The 18,440-nt window shown below is 39.8% G+C and overlaps 1 protein-coding gene across 3 annotated transcripts in view; it reads left to right on the top strand.

Moving 5' to 3' along the window:
• SPPL2A (signal peptide peptidase like 2A) overlaps window positions 1–18,440 on the top strand; it is a 56,166-nt gene that overhangs the window by 33,422 nt on the left and 4,304 nt on the right. For 2 of the 3 annotated variants that reach the window (XM_087859293.1, XM_045812124.2), the window contains exons 11-15: window positions 2,386–2,442; window positions 2,637–2,690; window positions 3,117–3,219; window positions 5,278–5,355; window positions 6,739–6,899. In XM_087859293.1, coding sequence (XP_087715419.1) covers window positions 2,386–2,442; window positions 2,637–2,690; window positions 3,117–3,219; window positions 5,278–5,355; window positions 6,739–6,899 — 453 coding nt within the window. The remainder of the gene's footprint in view (window positions 1–2,385; window positions 2,443–2,636; window positions 2,691–3,116; window positions 3,220–5,277; window positions 5,356–6,738; window positions 6,900–18,440) is intronic. The other variant, XM_045812123.2, reaches the window with a different exon arrangement.

Below are 18,440 nucleotides of genomic sequence, written 5' to 3'. Positions count from 1 at the left end.
ATGATGAGCCATTTGAGTCATTGACTTCATTGAGCAAAAGTAACCTTTTTGAAAGCGTAGAATTAGTATTATGGATTATAACAAAAAATATCAATTAATGAAAGCTTTCTATCTAAAGCCATCCCAGTTTATGTCAATTTATTTGGTTCAAAAAAATGTTGCTGTAAGTCACTCCAGAGGGGTCTCATAATGAACGTAAAGCATTCTCTGTACAAAACCCTTCTCTTAAGTCAGCAGGTAGTCATAGCGTATGGCCCATATAGTACACAGGGGCTGTAGATACGAACTGTAACTAAATCCTTTAAAAATGTTTTTCCATTCAGTTTTTTTTGTTTGTTTGTTTTGTAGAGGGAGAGAGGTCGGGGGAGGGACAGAGGGAGAGGGAGAGCAAGCGTCTTAAGCAGGCTCCATGCCCAGTGCTCGAGATCATGACCTGAGCGAAAATCGAGTCAGATGGTTAGCCGACTGAGGTACCCAGGCGCTCCTCCATTCATTTTTAACACTAGTATCACTTTATAAGTGTTAACTGTGTCTGCTTGCACACTATTTACATTCCTTACACATGAAAGTTTCAGAATTTAAAGATGTCTTTTAACAGCCTCTTTCTTTATTCTCTGCCTAGAGAATTTTTCATCTTTTTTTCCAGATTTGTTCCCAGTGACTAGGAATGTGATTTCTAGTAATCCGATCTGGTAGAAAAGATTAGACGTGCTCTTTGGAGTTCACTAGTGTAGATTTACTTTAACACCTTCTTCTCAGTCTGATTTGTTTGTATTAAGGCTATAGACCTTACTTTAGTAAGTAACTCAAAATGAAAATCAGATATGTAATATCTGATTTGGGGGATTTTTTTACTGGAAATTTTAAGGATTAAACATTGGACATTTTAAACATGTCTTTCAACTCTGGTGTTAGCAGAGTTTTAATGAGTAAGCAGAGGAGGTGGCCATAGGAGTACAGGCAATAAGAACCTGTCAGGGGCGCCTGGGTGGTTCAGTCAGTTAAGCTTCCAACTCTTGATTTCTGTCTTGGGTCATGATCTCAGGGTCATGAGATTGAGCCCGGTCTCGGGCTCCACACTGGGTGTGGAGCCTGCTTGGGATTCTCTCTCCCTCTCTCTCTGCTCCCTGCCCCCCTCACTCTCTCTCTCTTTCTCTGTCTCTCTCTCTCTCTAAAAAAAAAAAAAAACCCAAAAAACAAAAACCTGTCTTCATTTTTGTTCCATCCGCCCCTGTAACTCGGTATAGTATATTGCAAATAGTGGTTACTCAGGTATCTTTGAATGTAGGAGAGGATGTCAGTGATAGCCTTCACTTAAGTGTTTTAAATAACAATTAGAAAATGAACCAAAATGAACTCTGTCTGGAAATTAAATCACATTATGGGAGTTTGCTGTAAGGAATTGTATTTAATATTAGTCTGTTTTCCTAAACTCCTGTGACTTAACCCTTCTGTAACCCAAAATGTAACATGAGGGAAAGATTTCTGTAGCTAGAGATTATATCCTTCTTTCTACTCAGCTCAGATATCAGTGGAGTCCTCTTAAAAATACGAAAGTGATTTTTCCTATGCTCCCCACCCACATGGAAAATATTATAGTTACTTGATCAAATTCTTAAATTTAGCATTTATCTTCCCACTGCCTGTCTGATGATAAATTCATCATAGTGTGAAGCATAGACGGGCGATCGTGCAGTCTTCATTTGCTGCCTCAAAATCTTTCCCCCTTCACAACAGACTTGGCTGTCAGGAAAGAACTGTTAAGGGGCTCCTCCCACAGCCCACATAAAAAGACCTTAGCGAGACACAGTGGATGAAATTCAGCTAAGGTTAATGTTTTGATTGGGACATAAAAAGCTGGCAGGGCTGAAACTGGACAGGAGACAGGCTTGGGAGCTTCTCAAGTTCTTTAGGGCGGGGTCAGGTTTGGCTTCATTGTTATTATGGTGAGTAGCTAGGTCATCAGATGTATTGTTATTCAAATAAAGTTACCAATATTTATTACAAATCTAAATACAAAAGATTTCAGTATTTCTTATGTCTCTGTTCATTGTTATTGCTAAAAATGACTAAGGACACATCGTACATCACATAATGTAACTACAAGCACCTAAAATTTATAGTCTGTTAAAAATGCTAGCTATTCGTTGTCAGTACAGATCAGTGCCCAGAGCTTCACTCGAATAACCTGTGTGTGGTTTTTCTGCTAGTTTGTGATCATTGTTGAGCTCTAATGGAATGGAGCAATGTGCTTGGTGAATTTTGTTTTAGATGGCTCCAGTTTACTATAGGCCATTAGCCAGGGGGTCAAATCTTCTTAAATACTGGTAGATTGTTCTCTTTAAATGATTGGGCAATTTCTTTCATCTTCTTCCTCAATTTTAGAATGGCGAGAGTATCATGGTTGAACTTGCAGCTGGACCTTTTGGAAATAATGAAAAGGTAGGGATGGCAATTAAATAGAAATGGCTGCCAGTGTATATATGTGTGTCCAGTTAATAATTTTGCCTTCCTGTGTAATTCATTGGTCATGTAGTGCATGTTAAGGTATTGTAAAACTTTATTTCTCACAAAATATAGCCCTTTTATTAGTTATCTAAATTATTAAATACCTATTGACTTGGGTTTCATCCTAGAATGATGGAAACTTGGTGGAAGCCACTGCTCAACCCTCAGCTCCCCATGAGAAAGTAAGGATTGTATTTCAGATATGTTCATTGGACTTTAAATCATACCCTCTGAGACAAAACTCTTCTTTGGGGGAAAAAAAATCCAGATTTTAAAAAAAAAAAATCTGTTTCAAGGCCTGAGTCCTATCTTTGGTAAAAAGGAAAAAAAAAAAAAAAGGTTAGATGCGGGGATACTGGATTAATACTGTTAACCCTCGTGTGTTGGGTTTCATTTTTCCGAAACTGTGGATCTGTTTCTTTCAAGCTTTCTATGCATTCAGAGTATATATGTGTGTAGCTTATGTTCTTTGATTTCAAGATCTTCTAAAGTGTCTATTTAAAAGTGTTAAAACAATTACTCTAATATCAATCCTTTCCTTTCTAAGAGATAAGAGTAAAGATTCCTCAGAGGTTTATTAGTGCCTTTTTTTTTTCTCATAATTACAGTTACCAGTAGTCATCAGGGTACCAAAGCTGGCCTATTTCTCAGTAATGAGTGTGTGCCTCATGCCAGTTTCAATACTGGGTTTTGGAGACATTATTGTACCAGGTAAGCAATTATTTGTAACAATTCAGTAAAAAAATATACTGATGGTTTAAAATTGCCAAATATTTAGTATCTTTTTAAAGTCACCTATTCTGTGTCAAGTATTTATGGCTATTGCTAGAGCTGGGGTCAGTGACTAAAACAGAAAAAAAGCATTTCGAGGGGTAGAAGATAAAGCCCAAATGGTAACAACCAAAGTATATCTCCCATGGCTCAAAAAATGTCTTAGAAGAAGCACCTAGGATCAGTTTGACCTACTTCCCCAAGAAAGAAGGAAGTATATAACAAAACTCTTTTAAAGTTAAATTTAATAATACCAAATGTATTGCAGTTTCTGTGACTTCCATTTTAAAATAATAGTTATGTGTTAGGAAAGTGGTTTGGTCACGATCAAGAGAAGAAACATAATAGAACACCAGCTTGCAGGGCATAATAATACAAAAATACAGCATATGGTGTATCTTCTCTGACAGTTGCATTATTCTCACTGGGCTACCTATAGAATAAACTTAATCCCAGCCCAGGAATAATGTCGCTTAGAAGTAATTACTAGTCTTTCTTAATCAGTTGAGAGTTTGTCCTTACAGCGTGTCTGTACTAACTGCCTGCGAAGGGGTAAAAAGTATGGGCTCTTCTGCAAAAGCCCTTTCATTTACATAGTAAGGCCAGGTAGAGACAGAGAAGCCAACAGCTCTGCCTTGTGAGTTGACATAGCAAAGTCCAGTGTAGCAACTCTGTTAGTTCATTTTCTAAGATCACGAGTTCGACCACAGAGCAAATCTTAGCAAATTTAAGAAGATCGAAATTATATACCGAGTATATTTTCTGACCGCAATGGTATGAAACTAGAAATCAATAACAGGAGGAAAACTGGAAAATTCACAAGTACATAGAAATTAAACTAAAATAGTTTTGAACAACCAATGCATCAAAAGAAAAAATTAAAATAGAAATTTAAAAATACCGTGAGAAAACTGAAGAGAGAAACAACATCCCAAAACTTATGGGATGCAACAAAAGCAGTTCTAAGAGGGACGTTTATAGTGATAACCACATACATACAGAAAATAGAAAAGCAGATAAGCACGCTAACTTTATATGTAAGGAACTGGAAAACAAACTAAGCCCAAAGCTAGCAGAAAGAGGGAAATAATAGAATGCAGCAGAAATAGAGAACAGGAAAACAGTAGAAAAGATGAATAAAACTAGGAGTTGGTTTTTTATTTTATTTTTAGATTTTTTAAAATTTATTTATTAGAGTGAGTGAGAGAGAGAACATGAGCGGGGAGTGGGGGAAAGAGCATAGAGAGAGGGAGAAACAGACTTCCTGCTGAGCAGGGAGCCTGACACGAGGCTTGATCCGGGGACTCCAGGATCATGACCTGAGCCGAAGGCAGACACTTAACCGACTGGGCCATCCAGGTGCCCCAGAGTTGGTTTTTTAAAAGGATAAACAAAAATGAGAAACCTTCTCCTAGACTAACCAAGAAAAAAAGAGAACCCAAATCAATAAAATCATAAATGACATTATAACCACAGAAATATAAAAAATTTTCTGTCATGGAATATTAAGCAGCTAATAAAAAAATCATGCTTTTAAAGACCGTTTAATGGAGGCGCCTGGGTGGCACAGCAGTTAGGTGTCTGCCTTCGGCTCAGGGCGTGATCCCGGCGTTATGGGATCGAGCCCCACATCAGGCTCTTCCGCTAGGAGCCTGCTTCTTCCTCTCCCATTCCCCCTGCTTGTCTTCCCTCTCTCGCTGGCTGTCTCTCTCTCTGTCAAATAAATAAATAAAATCTTTAAAAAAATAAAAAATAAAATAAAGACTGTTTAATGGTTTAGGAAAATGTTTAAAAATGGCATTAAGTTAAAAAAAATCATAAAAATTTTGTCCAGAATTTGAGGTACCTTAATGTTCTCATGATGCAAAAAGGAATGTTAAATACAATGCAGCATGTACTGTTGCCGTAGTTAATAGTTGAATTTGTGTGGCTGTTACTGTTTTAAGAAAATAATGCATTTGGTGGGGGTTTTTTTTTTTTGTTTTTTTTTTTTTTTAGGCCTGTTGGTTGCATACTGTAGAAGATTTGATGTTCAGACTGGTTCTTCTTCTATATACTATGTTTCCTCCACAATTGGTAAATTTTTGTGTTGTCTTTCTATTATGTTGAATTGTATTGTCTGTAGGAAAAGGTCGAGGTCTGAAAATATGGAGTCCTGGATTCTAATTCTTCATCATTAATTAATAAGCCAAGTTTTCCATCAGAAAGGAATAATGCTTTACTACCTATATCATAAGGTTTTTGAGGTTTAAAAAATTATGTGAAAGAAAATCATTAGATTTTATATCTTAAGTGCTTACTAAAGCATCTGGCACAGAAGTAGTCAATAAATTGTATAATATTAGATTTTCTTAAAATACTATATGAATGACAGTGTATTTATAGAAATGAATTTATGGCATAATAACATCTCACCTGGGACAGCAGAAGTAATTGTCATTTATCCCTCTGTTTCTCTTATTGAAAACAGACAAGAACAGGAAGCAAGCCAAAAAATACTTTACCTCTAAACATATCAAACGGATATTTCAAAGTCTTACACCAAAGTTCTTTATTCTTAGGTAGGTGGCCTGCTCCAGAGCCATTTAGATACTTTTCTGGCAAGGTTTTCAATTGCACAGTGGAGTTAAATTCAGTAAATTAAAAGTGTACGCCAGCAGTAGAGAAGGGTATTACTAGGAATAGGTACCTGACAGCAACAAAGAACAACTTAAGTGAGTGAAAAGATGATAAAAATAAAAAAAAAAAGCCCATAAAGAAAGAAGAAAGGCAGTTAGAGGCTGAATGGTATTATCGGAGGGCATGACTGTATTGAAGTCCAGCACCAGTCAGTGTGATAGAACACAAGAACACTCAGTGCAAAGGCAGGTAACAGGGCTCTCTGTCCATTGGGCCGTATAACTTTGGGCAGTTCACTCAACTTCCCTGGTCCTCCATTGCTTTGTCTATAAAATCAGGAGGTAAACTGAACTGTCTCTAAAGGCTCTGCTAGCTCCAGTATTCTGAGATCTGTGTTCATGGCGAGACGCTGCATCATTAAGGAAAGATAGATGATGTTTGGCGTGCCCTTGTTGAAGAAGCCCAGGAATTATATAATCAGAATTCGGAAGATTTTCTAAAGCAGGTGTTACTTTAGTACCTACAGGTACAGACTTCAGTTATCTAAAATGTGCAACAGCTCAACATCCTTAACAGTGACAGAAAATAAGAGACTTCCTTCTTTGTCAATGATTAATGATTAGAGTAATTATAATTGAAATACTAAACAGTTTTCAAGCTTTCAAAAGCAATGAGGTATGTCTCTCCAAATGGCTATCTAGGAAACTAACAAAATCAGGAAAAAAGTCACAGGGCAAAAATGTCCTCAGAAACGTTTGAAAACCACCGCTTCAGTAAGGGAGTCAAAATCCACTTTTGGTAGCATGTAGAAATGCCTGATAATTGGTGTTCTTCTTACAGCCTATGCTGTTGGCATGATACTCACATTTGTTGTTCTGGTGCTGATGAAAAAGGGACAGCCTGCCCTCCTTTATTTAGTTCCTTGCACACTTGTCACTGCTTCAGTTGTTGCTTGGAGACGTAAGGAAATGAAAAAGTTCTGGAAGGGTAGCGGCTATCAGGTATGTGCTTCTTCTATCTCAGTTACCAAGTTATCTTATGACGTAATTCAGTGACTGACTTTGGCTGGGAACCGCCTGTATATATCAAAGCTTTTATGTGCCCCAGAGTTTCCTTGGATCTGTCAGGATGTCCCAGGTTTTGTCCCCACCATTACCACCTTACTGTTCACCTGCTGCACAGCAGTTCTCATCCCTACTGCTGTCTGATGGCAAAACCCTGGTGACTCAAGCTAAAGCTACCAAGAAGCAGTGGGAGGGCATCAGGGAAAACCAAAACAGCACCTCAACATGAGTTTTCAAATCCACACAAAAGTAGACTTGATGAAAAATAATACTATGTTAAGTACTGAGTTTTTGAGACTGACGTTAGCTCTTTATAGTGAGAGTCGTGAGGTTTTACAGATGAAAAGTGTACTCTCTTCAGCACCTAAATTGGTCTACCTAAATTAAATAGGATACCCATTTCAGATTTAAATGGATCAAGACTGACTTCCCTGGAACAGAAAAAATGGCATGATAATAGAATCTGTGGCACAATTTTGAGAAAATGGCATGATATCAGAATCCATTATGTTTGAGATTATTCTTCATTGAAGTTAAACCCCTTTCTTCTTTTCTTAAATGTTCTTGGTATTCCAGTAAGGTTTATTTCCATTGAAATTAAAGAGGGTTGGGAAACTCTAGCCCTATTAAAGGTCAGGGCCGTGGCATCGATCCTTCATGAGGCAGTTAGTTCTGCTTTGCCCTATTACAACAAACTGCCCTCCTCCGTCTGCCCTCATACATGCACGTTAGTAGTCACATGAACAAAAATAGAAGTACTTTGGGTGGATGCCTGCAATTCTGTTAGTAGATAAACAGTTCAAAGTTCATATCCCTCATGTGGTTGGTCTGTAGCATCACCTTTATTTAACAAGAGATGATTAACGTCTTCAGTTAGACTACTATATTTGGAAGAAGCACCGGCCTGAAATTCTTTCAGGTAAATCTTGTAATTCCTTTGAAATTTGGTTGAAACGTAATACCTGCCATGTCTACCTCACAAGGCCATTGTCTCAACTTATATTTATGCACAAACAATTATGGCCACAAGGCCCTTAACTAAACTAGTAAGATAGCTTGTAACTTTTACACGAAGAGGACACCCACGTAGTTTTTTACTTTTATAGAATTTTAAAAATTAAAGTATGTCCTACAATAGCCTTTGAAAGTCACATCCCAAAAAGTGCTCTTCATAATCATTTTCTTTTTTTTTTAAAGATTTTATTTATTTATTCGACAGAGAGAGACAGCCAGCGAGAGAGGGAACACAAGCAGGGGGAGTGGGAGAGGAAGAAGCAGGCTCATAGCGGAAGAGCCTGATGTGGGGCTCGATCCCGTAACGCCGGGATCACGCCCTGAGCCAAAGGCAGACGCTTAACCGCTGTGCCACCCAGGCGCCCCTTCATAATCATTTTCTTAAAATAGTTTTATATTTCTTCATTTAGCAGATGTTAATTGGGCGGTTCTATGAGCGAGGTGCTATTTTAGGTGCTGTTGATACAAGATGAACAAGTTAGTAACAGGCTTACTCTCATGGCGTCTTGAAAGTAGAGTCTAGTGGAGGATGCAGATAATCACTAACGAAGTGTGGTAAATGTATTTATTAGTTATGGCAGGGCGCCATGAAAGCTAGCAGTAAGATACCCAGTGCTTGTCGTTTAGTGACAGTCAAAGGTGATTTAGGGAAGGTTTTTTTGTTTTTGTTTTTTAAGTTATTTATTTATTTATTTGAGAGACAGATAATAAGTGGGGAGAGGGGCAGAAGGAGACTCCGCATTGAGCAGGGAGCCCCATGTGGGGCTTGATTCCAGTACCCCGGGATCATGACCTGAGCCAAAGCAGACACTTAACCGACTGAGCCATGCAGGCACCCCTTAGGGAAAGCTTCTTCAAGAACGTTAAATTTATGTTGAAACTTTAAGACTGAGCCATGTGTTCCATATGGAGGGAACCATGTCTTGAAAGGCTCAGAGGGAAGAGAGCATGGCATGTTCTAGGAGCTGAATGAATTTTAGGATGACTGTAATGTTGAGTAACGCAGGAAATGAAAAGTGGAGAAGGGAGCGAGGATAAGAGTCTATAGGGTCTATAGAGACCATTGATGAGGTCTTTGAACTCTGTCTTGAGAGCATCAGAGACCATTTTTAAGAAATCTATAAAATGGACAGAAGAAGGGAGCAAAACTTAAAGCACCTATTACAATGAGAAGTAATAGTAGCCGGAATTAATAAGGTAGTGAGATCAAGAGAAGAGAACAAAGTCAAGACAAATTTAGAGGCATAATTCATGGAACTTGGTGATAGTGTCGGTAGGGAGAGAAGGAAGTGGAGTCCAGGGTTTGCCTTAGGTAACTGGGTGGGCAGGTAATGATACCATTCACAAGTTTAAAGATGATGATGAATTGGATGTTGGGCATTTCAAAGTACTTATAGGACCAACAGAAAGAGAGAGAAATAGGCAGTTGAATAAATGTCTCCTTATGTCCAGGAAACAGACCTAGCTAGAGACAGAAATTTGGAAGCATCATTAGCATACTCAATGAGTGAGAACATAGAGGGAGAAGAGAAAACTCAGGACAGAACCGTGAGCAAGAGGTTTCTACAATTAGACACACTTATCTGATTCACCAATTATGAAGTAAATCAGGACAGGGAAGATGAGCAACACGGAGACATCTTGTTTGGGGTCAGTATTAAATCATTTTTCAGGTTAGAATTTATTTTTTTTAAATGATTTTCTATTATATTGTGTTAGTCACCATACAGTACATCCCCGGATTCCAATGTAAAGTTCGATGCTTCGTTAGTTGCGTATAACACCCAGTGCACCATGCAATATGTGCCCTCCTTACTACCCATCACCAGTCTATCCCATTCCCCCACCCCCCTCCCCTCTGAAGCCCTTAGTTTGTTTCTCAGAGTCCATAGTCTCTCATGCTTCATTCCCCCTTCTGATTACCCCCCTTTCTTTATCCCTTTCTTCCCCTACCGATCTTCCTAGTTCTTATGTTCCATGGATGAGAGAAACCATATGATAATTGTCTTTCTCTGCTTATTTCACTTAGCATTATCTCCTCCAGTGCCGTCCATGTTGCAGCAAATGTTGAGAACTCGTTCTTTCTGATAGCTGAGCAATATTCCATTGTATATATGGACCACAACTTCTTAATCCAGTCATCTGTTGAAGGGCATCTCCGTTCCTTCCACGATTTAGCTATTGTGGACAGAGCTGCTATGAACATTGGGGAGCATATGGCCCTTCTCTTCACTACGTCTGTATCTCTGGGGGTAAATACCCAGTAGTGCAATGGCTGGGTCATAGGGTAGCTCAATTTTTAACTTTTTAAGGGACCTCCACACTGTTTTCCAGAGTGGCTGTACCAACTTGCATTCCCACCAACAATGTAGGAGGGACCCCCTTTCTCCACATCCTCTCCAGCAATTGTTGTTTCTTGCCTTGTCAATTTTTGCCATTCTAACTGGCATAAGGTGGTATCTCGATGTGGTTTTGATTTGAATTTCCCTGATGGCTAATGATTTTGAACATTTTTTCATGTGTCTGTTAGCCATTTGTATGTCATCATTGGAAAAGTGTCTGTTCATATCTTCTGCCCATTTTATGATTTGTTTATTTGTTTCTCGCGTATTGAGTTTGAGAAGTTCTTTGTAGATCTCGGATACCAGTCTTTTATCTGTAGCATCATTTGCAAATATATTCTCCCATTCTGTGGGCTGCCTCTTAGATTTTTTGACTGTTCCCTTGCCTGTGCAGAAGCTTTTTATGTTGATGAAGTCCCACAAGTTCATTTTATCTTTTGTTTCTCTTGCCTTTGGAAATGTGTCATGAAAAAGGTCGCTTTGGCCAATGTCGTATAGGTTGCTGCCTATGCTCTCCTCTAGGATTTTGATGGATTCCTGTCTCACATCAAGGTCTTTCATCCATTTGGAGTTTATCTTTGTGTATGGTGTGAGAGAGTGGTCGAGTTTCATTCTTTTGCATGTAGCTGTCCACTTTTCCCAGCACCATTTATTGAAGAGACTGTCTTTTTTTCCACTGGATGTTTTTTCCTGCTTTATCAAAGATTAGTTGCCCAAAGAGCTGAGGGTCCATTTCTGGGTTCTCTGTTCTGTTCCATTGGTCTATGTGTCTGTTTTTCTGCCAGTACCATGCTGTCTTTGTGATCACAGCTTTGTAGTACAGCTCGAAATCCGGCATTATGAAGCCCCCAACTTTGTTTTTCCTTTTCAACAGTTCTTTGGAGATTCGGGGCCTTTTCTGGTTCCATACAAATTTAAGGACTATTTGTTCCAGTTCTTTGAAAAATGTCCTCGGTATTTTGATCAGGATAGCATTGAAAGTGTAGATTGCTCTGGGTAGCATGGACATTTTAACTATGTTAATTCTTCCGATCCATGAGCATGGAATACCTTTCCATCTTTTTGTGTCTTCCTCAATGTCTTTCAAGAGCGATTTATAGTTTCTAGAATATAGATCCTTTACGTCTCTGGTGAAGTTAATTCCAAGGTAACGTATGGTTTTTGGTGCTACTGTAAATGGGATGGATTCCCTAATTTCTCTTTCTTCAGTCCCATTATTCGTGTATAGAAATGCAACTGATTTCTGAGCATTGATTTTGTATCCCGCCACATTACTGAATTGCTCTATAACTTCTAATAGTTTGGGAGTGGCTTCTTTTGGGTTTTCCATATAGTGTATCATGTCATCTGCAAAGAGAGACAGTTTGACTTTCTCTTTGCCCATTTGGATACATTTTATCCCTTTTTGTTGTCTGATTGCTGTTGCAAGGACTTCTAGTACTATGTTGAATAATAGTGGCGAGAGTGGGCATCCTTGTTGTGTTCCTGATCTTAAGGGAAAGGCTTCCAGCTTTTCCCCATTGAGAATGATATTTGCCGTAGGCTTTTCATAGATGGCTTTTATGAGATTAAGAAATGTACCCTCTGTTCCTATACTCTGAAGGGTTTTAATCAGGAAAGGATGCTGTATTTTGTCAAATGCTTTTTCTGCATCAATTGAGAGGATCATATGGTTCCTGAGCCTTTTCTTGTTGATATGATGTATCACGCTGATCGATTTGCGAATGTTGAACCACGCTTGCATCCCAGGTATGAATCCCACTTGATCGTGATGGATAATCCTTTTAATGTACTATTAGCAAGTATCTTGTTGAGGATTTTGGCGTCCATATTCATTAGGGAAATCAGTCTGTAATTCTCCTTTTTGATGGGGTCTTTGCCTGGTTTTGGGGATCAAGGTAATATTGGCCTCATAGAATGAGTTTGGTAGCTTTCCTTCTGTTTCTATTTTTTGAAATAGCTTTAGGAGAATAGGTATTATTTCTTCTTTGAATGTTTGGTAGAATTCCCCAGGAAAACCGTCCAGTCCTGGAGTTTTGTTTTTTGGAAGGTTGTTTATCACTGTTTCAATCTCTTCATAATTAATTGGCCTGTTTAAAAAATCAATTTCTTCCTGTTTCAATCTTGGTAGTTTATGGGTTTCCAGGAAGGCCTCCATCTCTTCCAGATTGCTTAATTTATTGGCATAAAGCTGTTGATAAAAGTTTCTAATAATCCTTCCAATTTCATTGGTGTCAGTTGTGACCTCTCCTTTTTCATTCATAATTTTATTAATTTGGGTCCTTTCTCTATTCTTTTGGATAAGTCTTGCCAGTGGTCTGTCAATTTTATTAATTCGTTCAAAGAACCAGCTTCTAGTTCTGTTGATCTGTTCTGTACTCCTGGTTTCTAATTCATTGATTTCTGCTCTAATCTTGGTCAGCTGCTTCCTTGTGCGTGGATTAGGCCTGTCCCTCTGTTGCCGTTCCAGCTTCTTGAGGTGAGAATATAAAAACTGCATTTTAGATTTTTCTATTCTTTTGAATGAGGCTTGGATGGCTATGTATTTCCCCCTTAGGACTGCCTTTGCAGTATCCCATAGGTTTTGGACCGTTGTGTTTTCATTCTCATTGGTCTCCATAAATTGTTTAATTTGATTTTTGATTTCCTGGTTTATCGAATCATTCCTGAGCAGCATGGTTCTTAGTCTCCAAGTGTTTGAGTTTCTTCCAAATTTTTCCTTGTAGTTGAGTTCCAATTTCAAAGTGTTGTGGTCTGAGAATATGCAGGAAATAATTTCAGTCTTTTGGTATCGGTTGAGACCTGTTTTGTGACCCAGAACATGGTCTATTCTTGAGAATGTTCCTTGGGCATTAGAATAGAATGAGTATTCTCTGGTTCTGGGGTGTACTGTTCTATGTATATCTATGAGGTCCAACTCGTCGAGTATGGCATTCAAAGCTCTTGTTTCTATGTTGGTTTTCTGCTCTGGTGATCTGTCTATTGCTGATAGTGGAGTGTTGAGGTCCCCTACTATTAACGTATGTTTATCAATATGTCTCTTTATTCTGGTTAAGAGTTGGCTTGTGTATCTTGCTGCTCCCCTGGTGGGGGCATATATATTTATAATTGTCATATCCACTTGTTGGATACATCCTTTAAGAATAATATAGTGCCCTTCTGTGTCTCTAACTATAGTCTTTAGTTTAAAATCCAATCTGTCTGCTATGAGAATTGCTACCCCAGCTTTCTTTTGAGGTCCATTGGCGTGAAAGATGGTATTCCATCCCTTTACTTTCATTCTGAATGTATCTTTAGATTCAAAATGAGTCTCTTGTAGACAGCAAATGGATGGGTCATGTCTTTTTATCCAATCTGCAACCCTATGGCGTTTATGGGAGCATTTAGGCCATTTACATTGAGACTGATTATTGAGAGATATGATTTTAATGATGCCATGTTGCCAGTAAAGTCTTTGTTTCTATAGATTGTGACTTTCTGTTCTGTATCACTCTTGGGGCCTTTTTACTTTTATAGAACCCCCCTTAATATCTCCTGCAGGGCTGGTTTCGTGGTTACGAAATTGGTCCATGACTGGCAATTCTGGAAGGTCTTTATTTCTCCATCAATTCTGAATGACAGCCTTGCTGGATAAAGGATCCTTGGCTGCATGTTTTTCTCTGAAAGAGCTTTAAAAATGCACCCCCCCCCCATCCTTTCTCTCATTCCAGGTCTGTGTAGACAGGTCTGACGTAATTCTGATACCTTTGCCTTGGTACGTGAGAAATTTCTTTGCCCTGGCCGCTTTCAGTACTGTATCCTTGGATCTTATATTTGCGAAATGCACTATGACGTGACGTGGTGTAGGTTTGTCGTGGTTGAGCTTGGGATGGGTCCTCTCTGCCTCTTGGACACGAATGTTTGTTTCCTTTGCTAGATTAGGGAAGTTTTCAGCTACAATTTGTTCAAATATCTCTTCTAGACCTCTGTTTTTCTCCACCCCCTCGGGGATGCCAATGATTCTGACATTGGAACGTTTCATTGAGTCAGTAATCTCCCGTAACTTACATTCTTGAGAATGGATTTTTTTGAGCCCGGATTCTATTTTAGCTTTCTCTTCTACTAACCCATCCTCCAATTCGCTGATGTGTTCTTCTGCCTCATTCACCCTGGCCGTCAGAGCCTCTAGTTTTTACTGCATTTGGCTCATAGAATTTTTAATTTCTGTCAGATTCGCTCTCATTTCTGCCCTTAGAGATTCTATATTCTCATTAACATTTTCGTTAATACTTTTTTCAAGTCTACACATCATCTTGACCATTGTTACTCTGAATTCCGTTTCTGATAATTTGGTTATATCCATATCCATTAGTTGTGTGGCAGAGGCCACAGACTCATTGTCTTTTCTTTGCTGGGGGGGATTTCTCCTTCTTGTCATTCTGATGAGGAGAGGTTGCGGGGTTGTCCAGAGCCCAAATTATTGACCAGGACCCAGGCAGTGCGCACTTGTTTTATAGGGACCTTAGGGATGTGGGCTTCTTGATTTTTCAGCCTGCCTTCTGGGGGAGGGGCCTGCCGCGCCGATACTCAGACGACCCTGTTTGGGTAGAGTCTCCGTGTCCCCTCGAGGGGGGATGGGGATGGGCACCCTGTGAGCCGGTACTTCCAGGCTTTTGTTCTCTGGCGGCTTTCCCTGGGGTTTGCTGGGCCTCTTCTGAGAGTCAGAGCAGCAGCGGCCGAATTTCAGCCTCTGTCACGGAACAGAGGGATTGCGGCCCGTTCTCTACTAATGTTCTGGCCACTTTAACTCTGTTTCTGTTGGTGCCGCTCAACCCTGCAGCGTCCCGGGATGTGCGCCCCACACCCGGCGTCCCAGCCCTCACTTCCAGGGCTGGCGCGTCTCTGTCCTTTGTGTTTCTAACGCTGCCAGCCGCCAGCCGCCCCCGCACGCTCCCGGATCTCCCGGTCTCAGTCTGGATCCCGTGAGCGCACCGGGATTCCAGTGTTCCGTGAGATGCCTGGTGGCGCGCGCACCCGGCTCACGGTCTCAGTCTGCTGTTTTGCGGGTGCTGACCGTGAGCCCGCCTGCTCTCCCGTGCAAGTGGTTACCGTGCAAGCGGTTACCGCTTCCCAGCGCCCGAACACGGCGGCTCCCTCCCCCTTCCGTTTATCTTCCGATATCTGTGCCCGGTTTCACGGCTCCCCGCTTCGTACCTCAATACTCAGCGCTGGAGATGTTCATTTGTAGAGATCCAGATGCATCTTCCCGTGTCTCAGGCTGGTTCCGTGGTTGTTTAGGCTGGTCTGGTACCTATCCAGCTCGACTCGGGGACCGGCTGAAAAAGGGGTCCCCTACTCCTCCGCCATCTTAACTCCTACTCTGCATTAAAGTACTTCTGATTATCTTTGTTTTATTTTAATGTCTCAAAGGTTAACATTATTAGTGGAGGGGGCGCCTGGGTGGCACAGCGGTTAAGCGTCTGCCTTCGGCTCAGGGCGTGATCCCGGCGTTATGGGATCGAGCCCCACATCAGGCTCTTCCGCTATGAGCCTGCTTCTTCCTCTCCCACTCCCCCTGCTTGTGTTCCCTCTCTCGCTGGCTGTCTCTATCTCTGTTGAATGAATAAATAAAATAAAATCTTTAAAAAAAAAAAACAACATTATTAGTGGAAGTTAATGTACTAAAATTTTTAAGTATGCCCTAATCCTGTTTTTACTTTATCTTCCTTTTTGTGTTTTAATTACAAAGTAATGCATGTTTACACTCTTTAAACAAATAATACAAAAGTGTCTGAAGTAAACACAGAAGGTCTTTTTTTCTAACTATTCCTCATGTTCCCACCTCCTTTTAGGGGCAGCTACTTTGAACAGTTTGTGTGGAGATCTTTTTATGCCAACTCACACTATAAAAATATTTAAAGATGTTGTAGGCATAAATGTAATAACATTGTGTTTCTTTGGAAATATCCAAAGCTCATTTTCTCTCTGGTTTATTATAGTACCTTTCCTCCTTTCTCTTTATGACGTTTATTAAGGAGAAAGAGGATGAGAGCTAAGGAAGGAATTTAACTAAGGGATACATTTATGTTCCCTATGAACAAATGCTACCCTGGACCATCCAGGTTTCATTCTTAAAAATCATCATCTTGAGGGGCGCCTGAGTGGCTCATTCAGTTGAGCATCTGACTCCTGGTTTCTTCTAATGTCATGATCTTGCATTGTGAGATCAAGCCCCACATCAGGTTCCACGCTTAGCGCAGATTCTGCTTCAGATTCATATTCTCTCTCTCCCCTTCCCCAGCCCCACCTCTTCCCCCCCTGCCCCTCCTCCTGCTCATGCCCTCTACCTATAAAGGGGAAGATCATTGCACCTGGGCACAAAGCAGTAGTAAATAGCCCCAGCAGGGCAGACTCCAGGGCCTTATCAACATGACACAGAAGCTAAATAAGGCAACTGATGGTAGGAAAGTCCATTTTAAAATATCTGAATAGTTAAGACAACTTTGGTTATACACTTCTCACTTTTGTGGTCTCGTAATTTTATTAGGTAAAGACATTCAGAATATAAAATAATACATAGTAATAAAAAGTGTGGAGTCTGGTTCCAGACCGCCTAAGTTTGAACGCTGGTTTTGTTAATTATTAGTCACATGACCTTGGGCAAGTTACTTAGCTTCTTGGTGCCTCAGTTTCCTTCAATGTAAAAAGGAGTAGTAATCATCCTACTTCAGAGGGTTGTTGTAAAATATGCAAATTGCCTAGAATAGTGCCTGGCACAGCATAAACACTGCATTTGCTATTATTATTTATAGGAACCGGGGTTTTTTGTTTTGGTTTATTTGTTGGCTTGGTTGTTATTTTTCAGTTCATTAACTAGATTTACATTTTGCCAGTTCAAATATTAAAACTTCAGGTCTTTGTTAAATCTGGTTCTTTTAACTTATTTGCAAAAAGATTTGATAGCCATCACACACTTCAGAGGGGAAAAAATCTGTTAAATGCAGCTATTTTCCCACTGTACACTTGATTTTAAAATATGAAGAATAGACACATGCTGAAATTTTAGGCAAGCTAATTGCAGAATATTATAAACTGCTGCCAGGAGAGAATCTATTTTTTTAGAAAACTAGCATTTTCAAAAGTTACAGAATGTAATGCCTTCACAAAATTATTCCCCTGTCACTGTGAAAAAGGAAATCTCATTGCTTTTGTCCAACCTTTAAAAAAGTTAATTTAGCTTGAATGTTGCCATTTGTGGGAGACAGTACATTACAGGCTTTGGAATCCGTTCTGGCAGGTCACTTGGTCTGTTAAGACTGTCTCCTCATCCATAAAATGAGGTGGGATCTACAGGTGGGTAGGAGACTCTATAATTCATAGTGGTGGGTTACCCCAGGGCTTGATAGGGCAGGTGGATGAGATCAGGGAAGGCTAGGCTGAGGCTTTGAAAGTATAACTTGGAACCTCAACAAGTGTGGTAAAACAGGGAGACTAGGTATCAACCTGTTGTAAGGTCGGCCTGAGGGTCAGCTCCTGAAGCCAGCCCTCAGGCAGTTCCCGGTTCATCTCTCAGGCTAACAGTGTCATAACCTTTTCCCTCCTCTCCCCTGCCTCCATTATGTTCATAGCATTGCCAGACTGTTTCCAGAATGTGCCTTAATTATTCCCAACTCAAAATCGTTCTCCAAGCGGATATCCAGCAGTTCTCCAGTTGAAATTAGGTTCACCTTTCCCCATATTTTTTTGTGGACTTCGTACTTTAAATACTTATTAACATCTGCCTTGTAGTGTAGACATTTACGTATGCCTCCCTCAGTAAGTTATTATCTTCTAGATATTAAGAACCTACAGTGCTGATAACAGTGTTTTATGTACTATAAATTCTCAGTTAATGTTATGGAAATTTTTCATGCAAAGCAGCTGTAATGTTCAGTCCTTAGTCCACTGACCTTTAGTCACTTTTGTGTGTATGTGTATAAGCTTGTGTTGTAGCAGCCCTCATAGAATTACCAAAATTATGATAAGCTTTGTAAAAGTGAGGCACTTTTAAACCATTAAACTAGACTTGTGTCTTTACAGTCTTTATATACTGTCATTTTTTTTGGCAAGTGCCAAAAGTTTTTGCTACTATTTGATATAATCA

Source organism: Ursus americanus, chromosome 36, assembly GCF_024610735.1.
Source record: "Ursus americanus isolate L20-20 chromosome 36, mUrsAme1.1.p, whole genome shotgun sequence".
NCBI classification, from domain to species: Eukaryota; Metazoa; Chordata; class Mammalia; order Carnivora; family Ursidae; genus Ursus; species Ursus americanus.
This window is presented reverse-complemented; position numbering and strand designations above follow the sequence as displayed.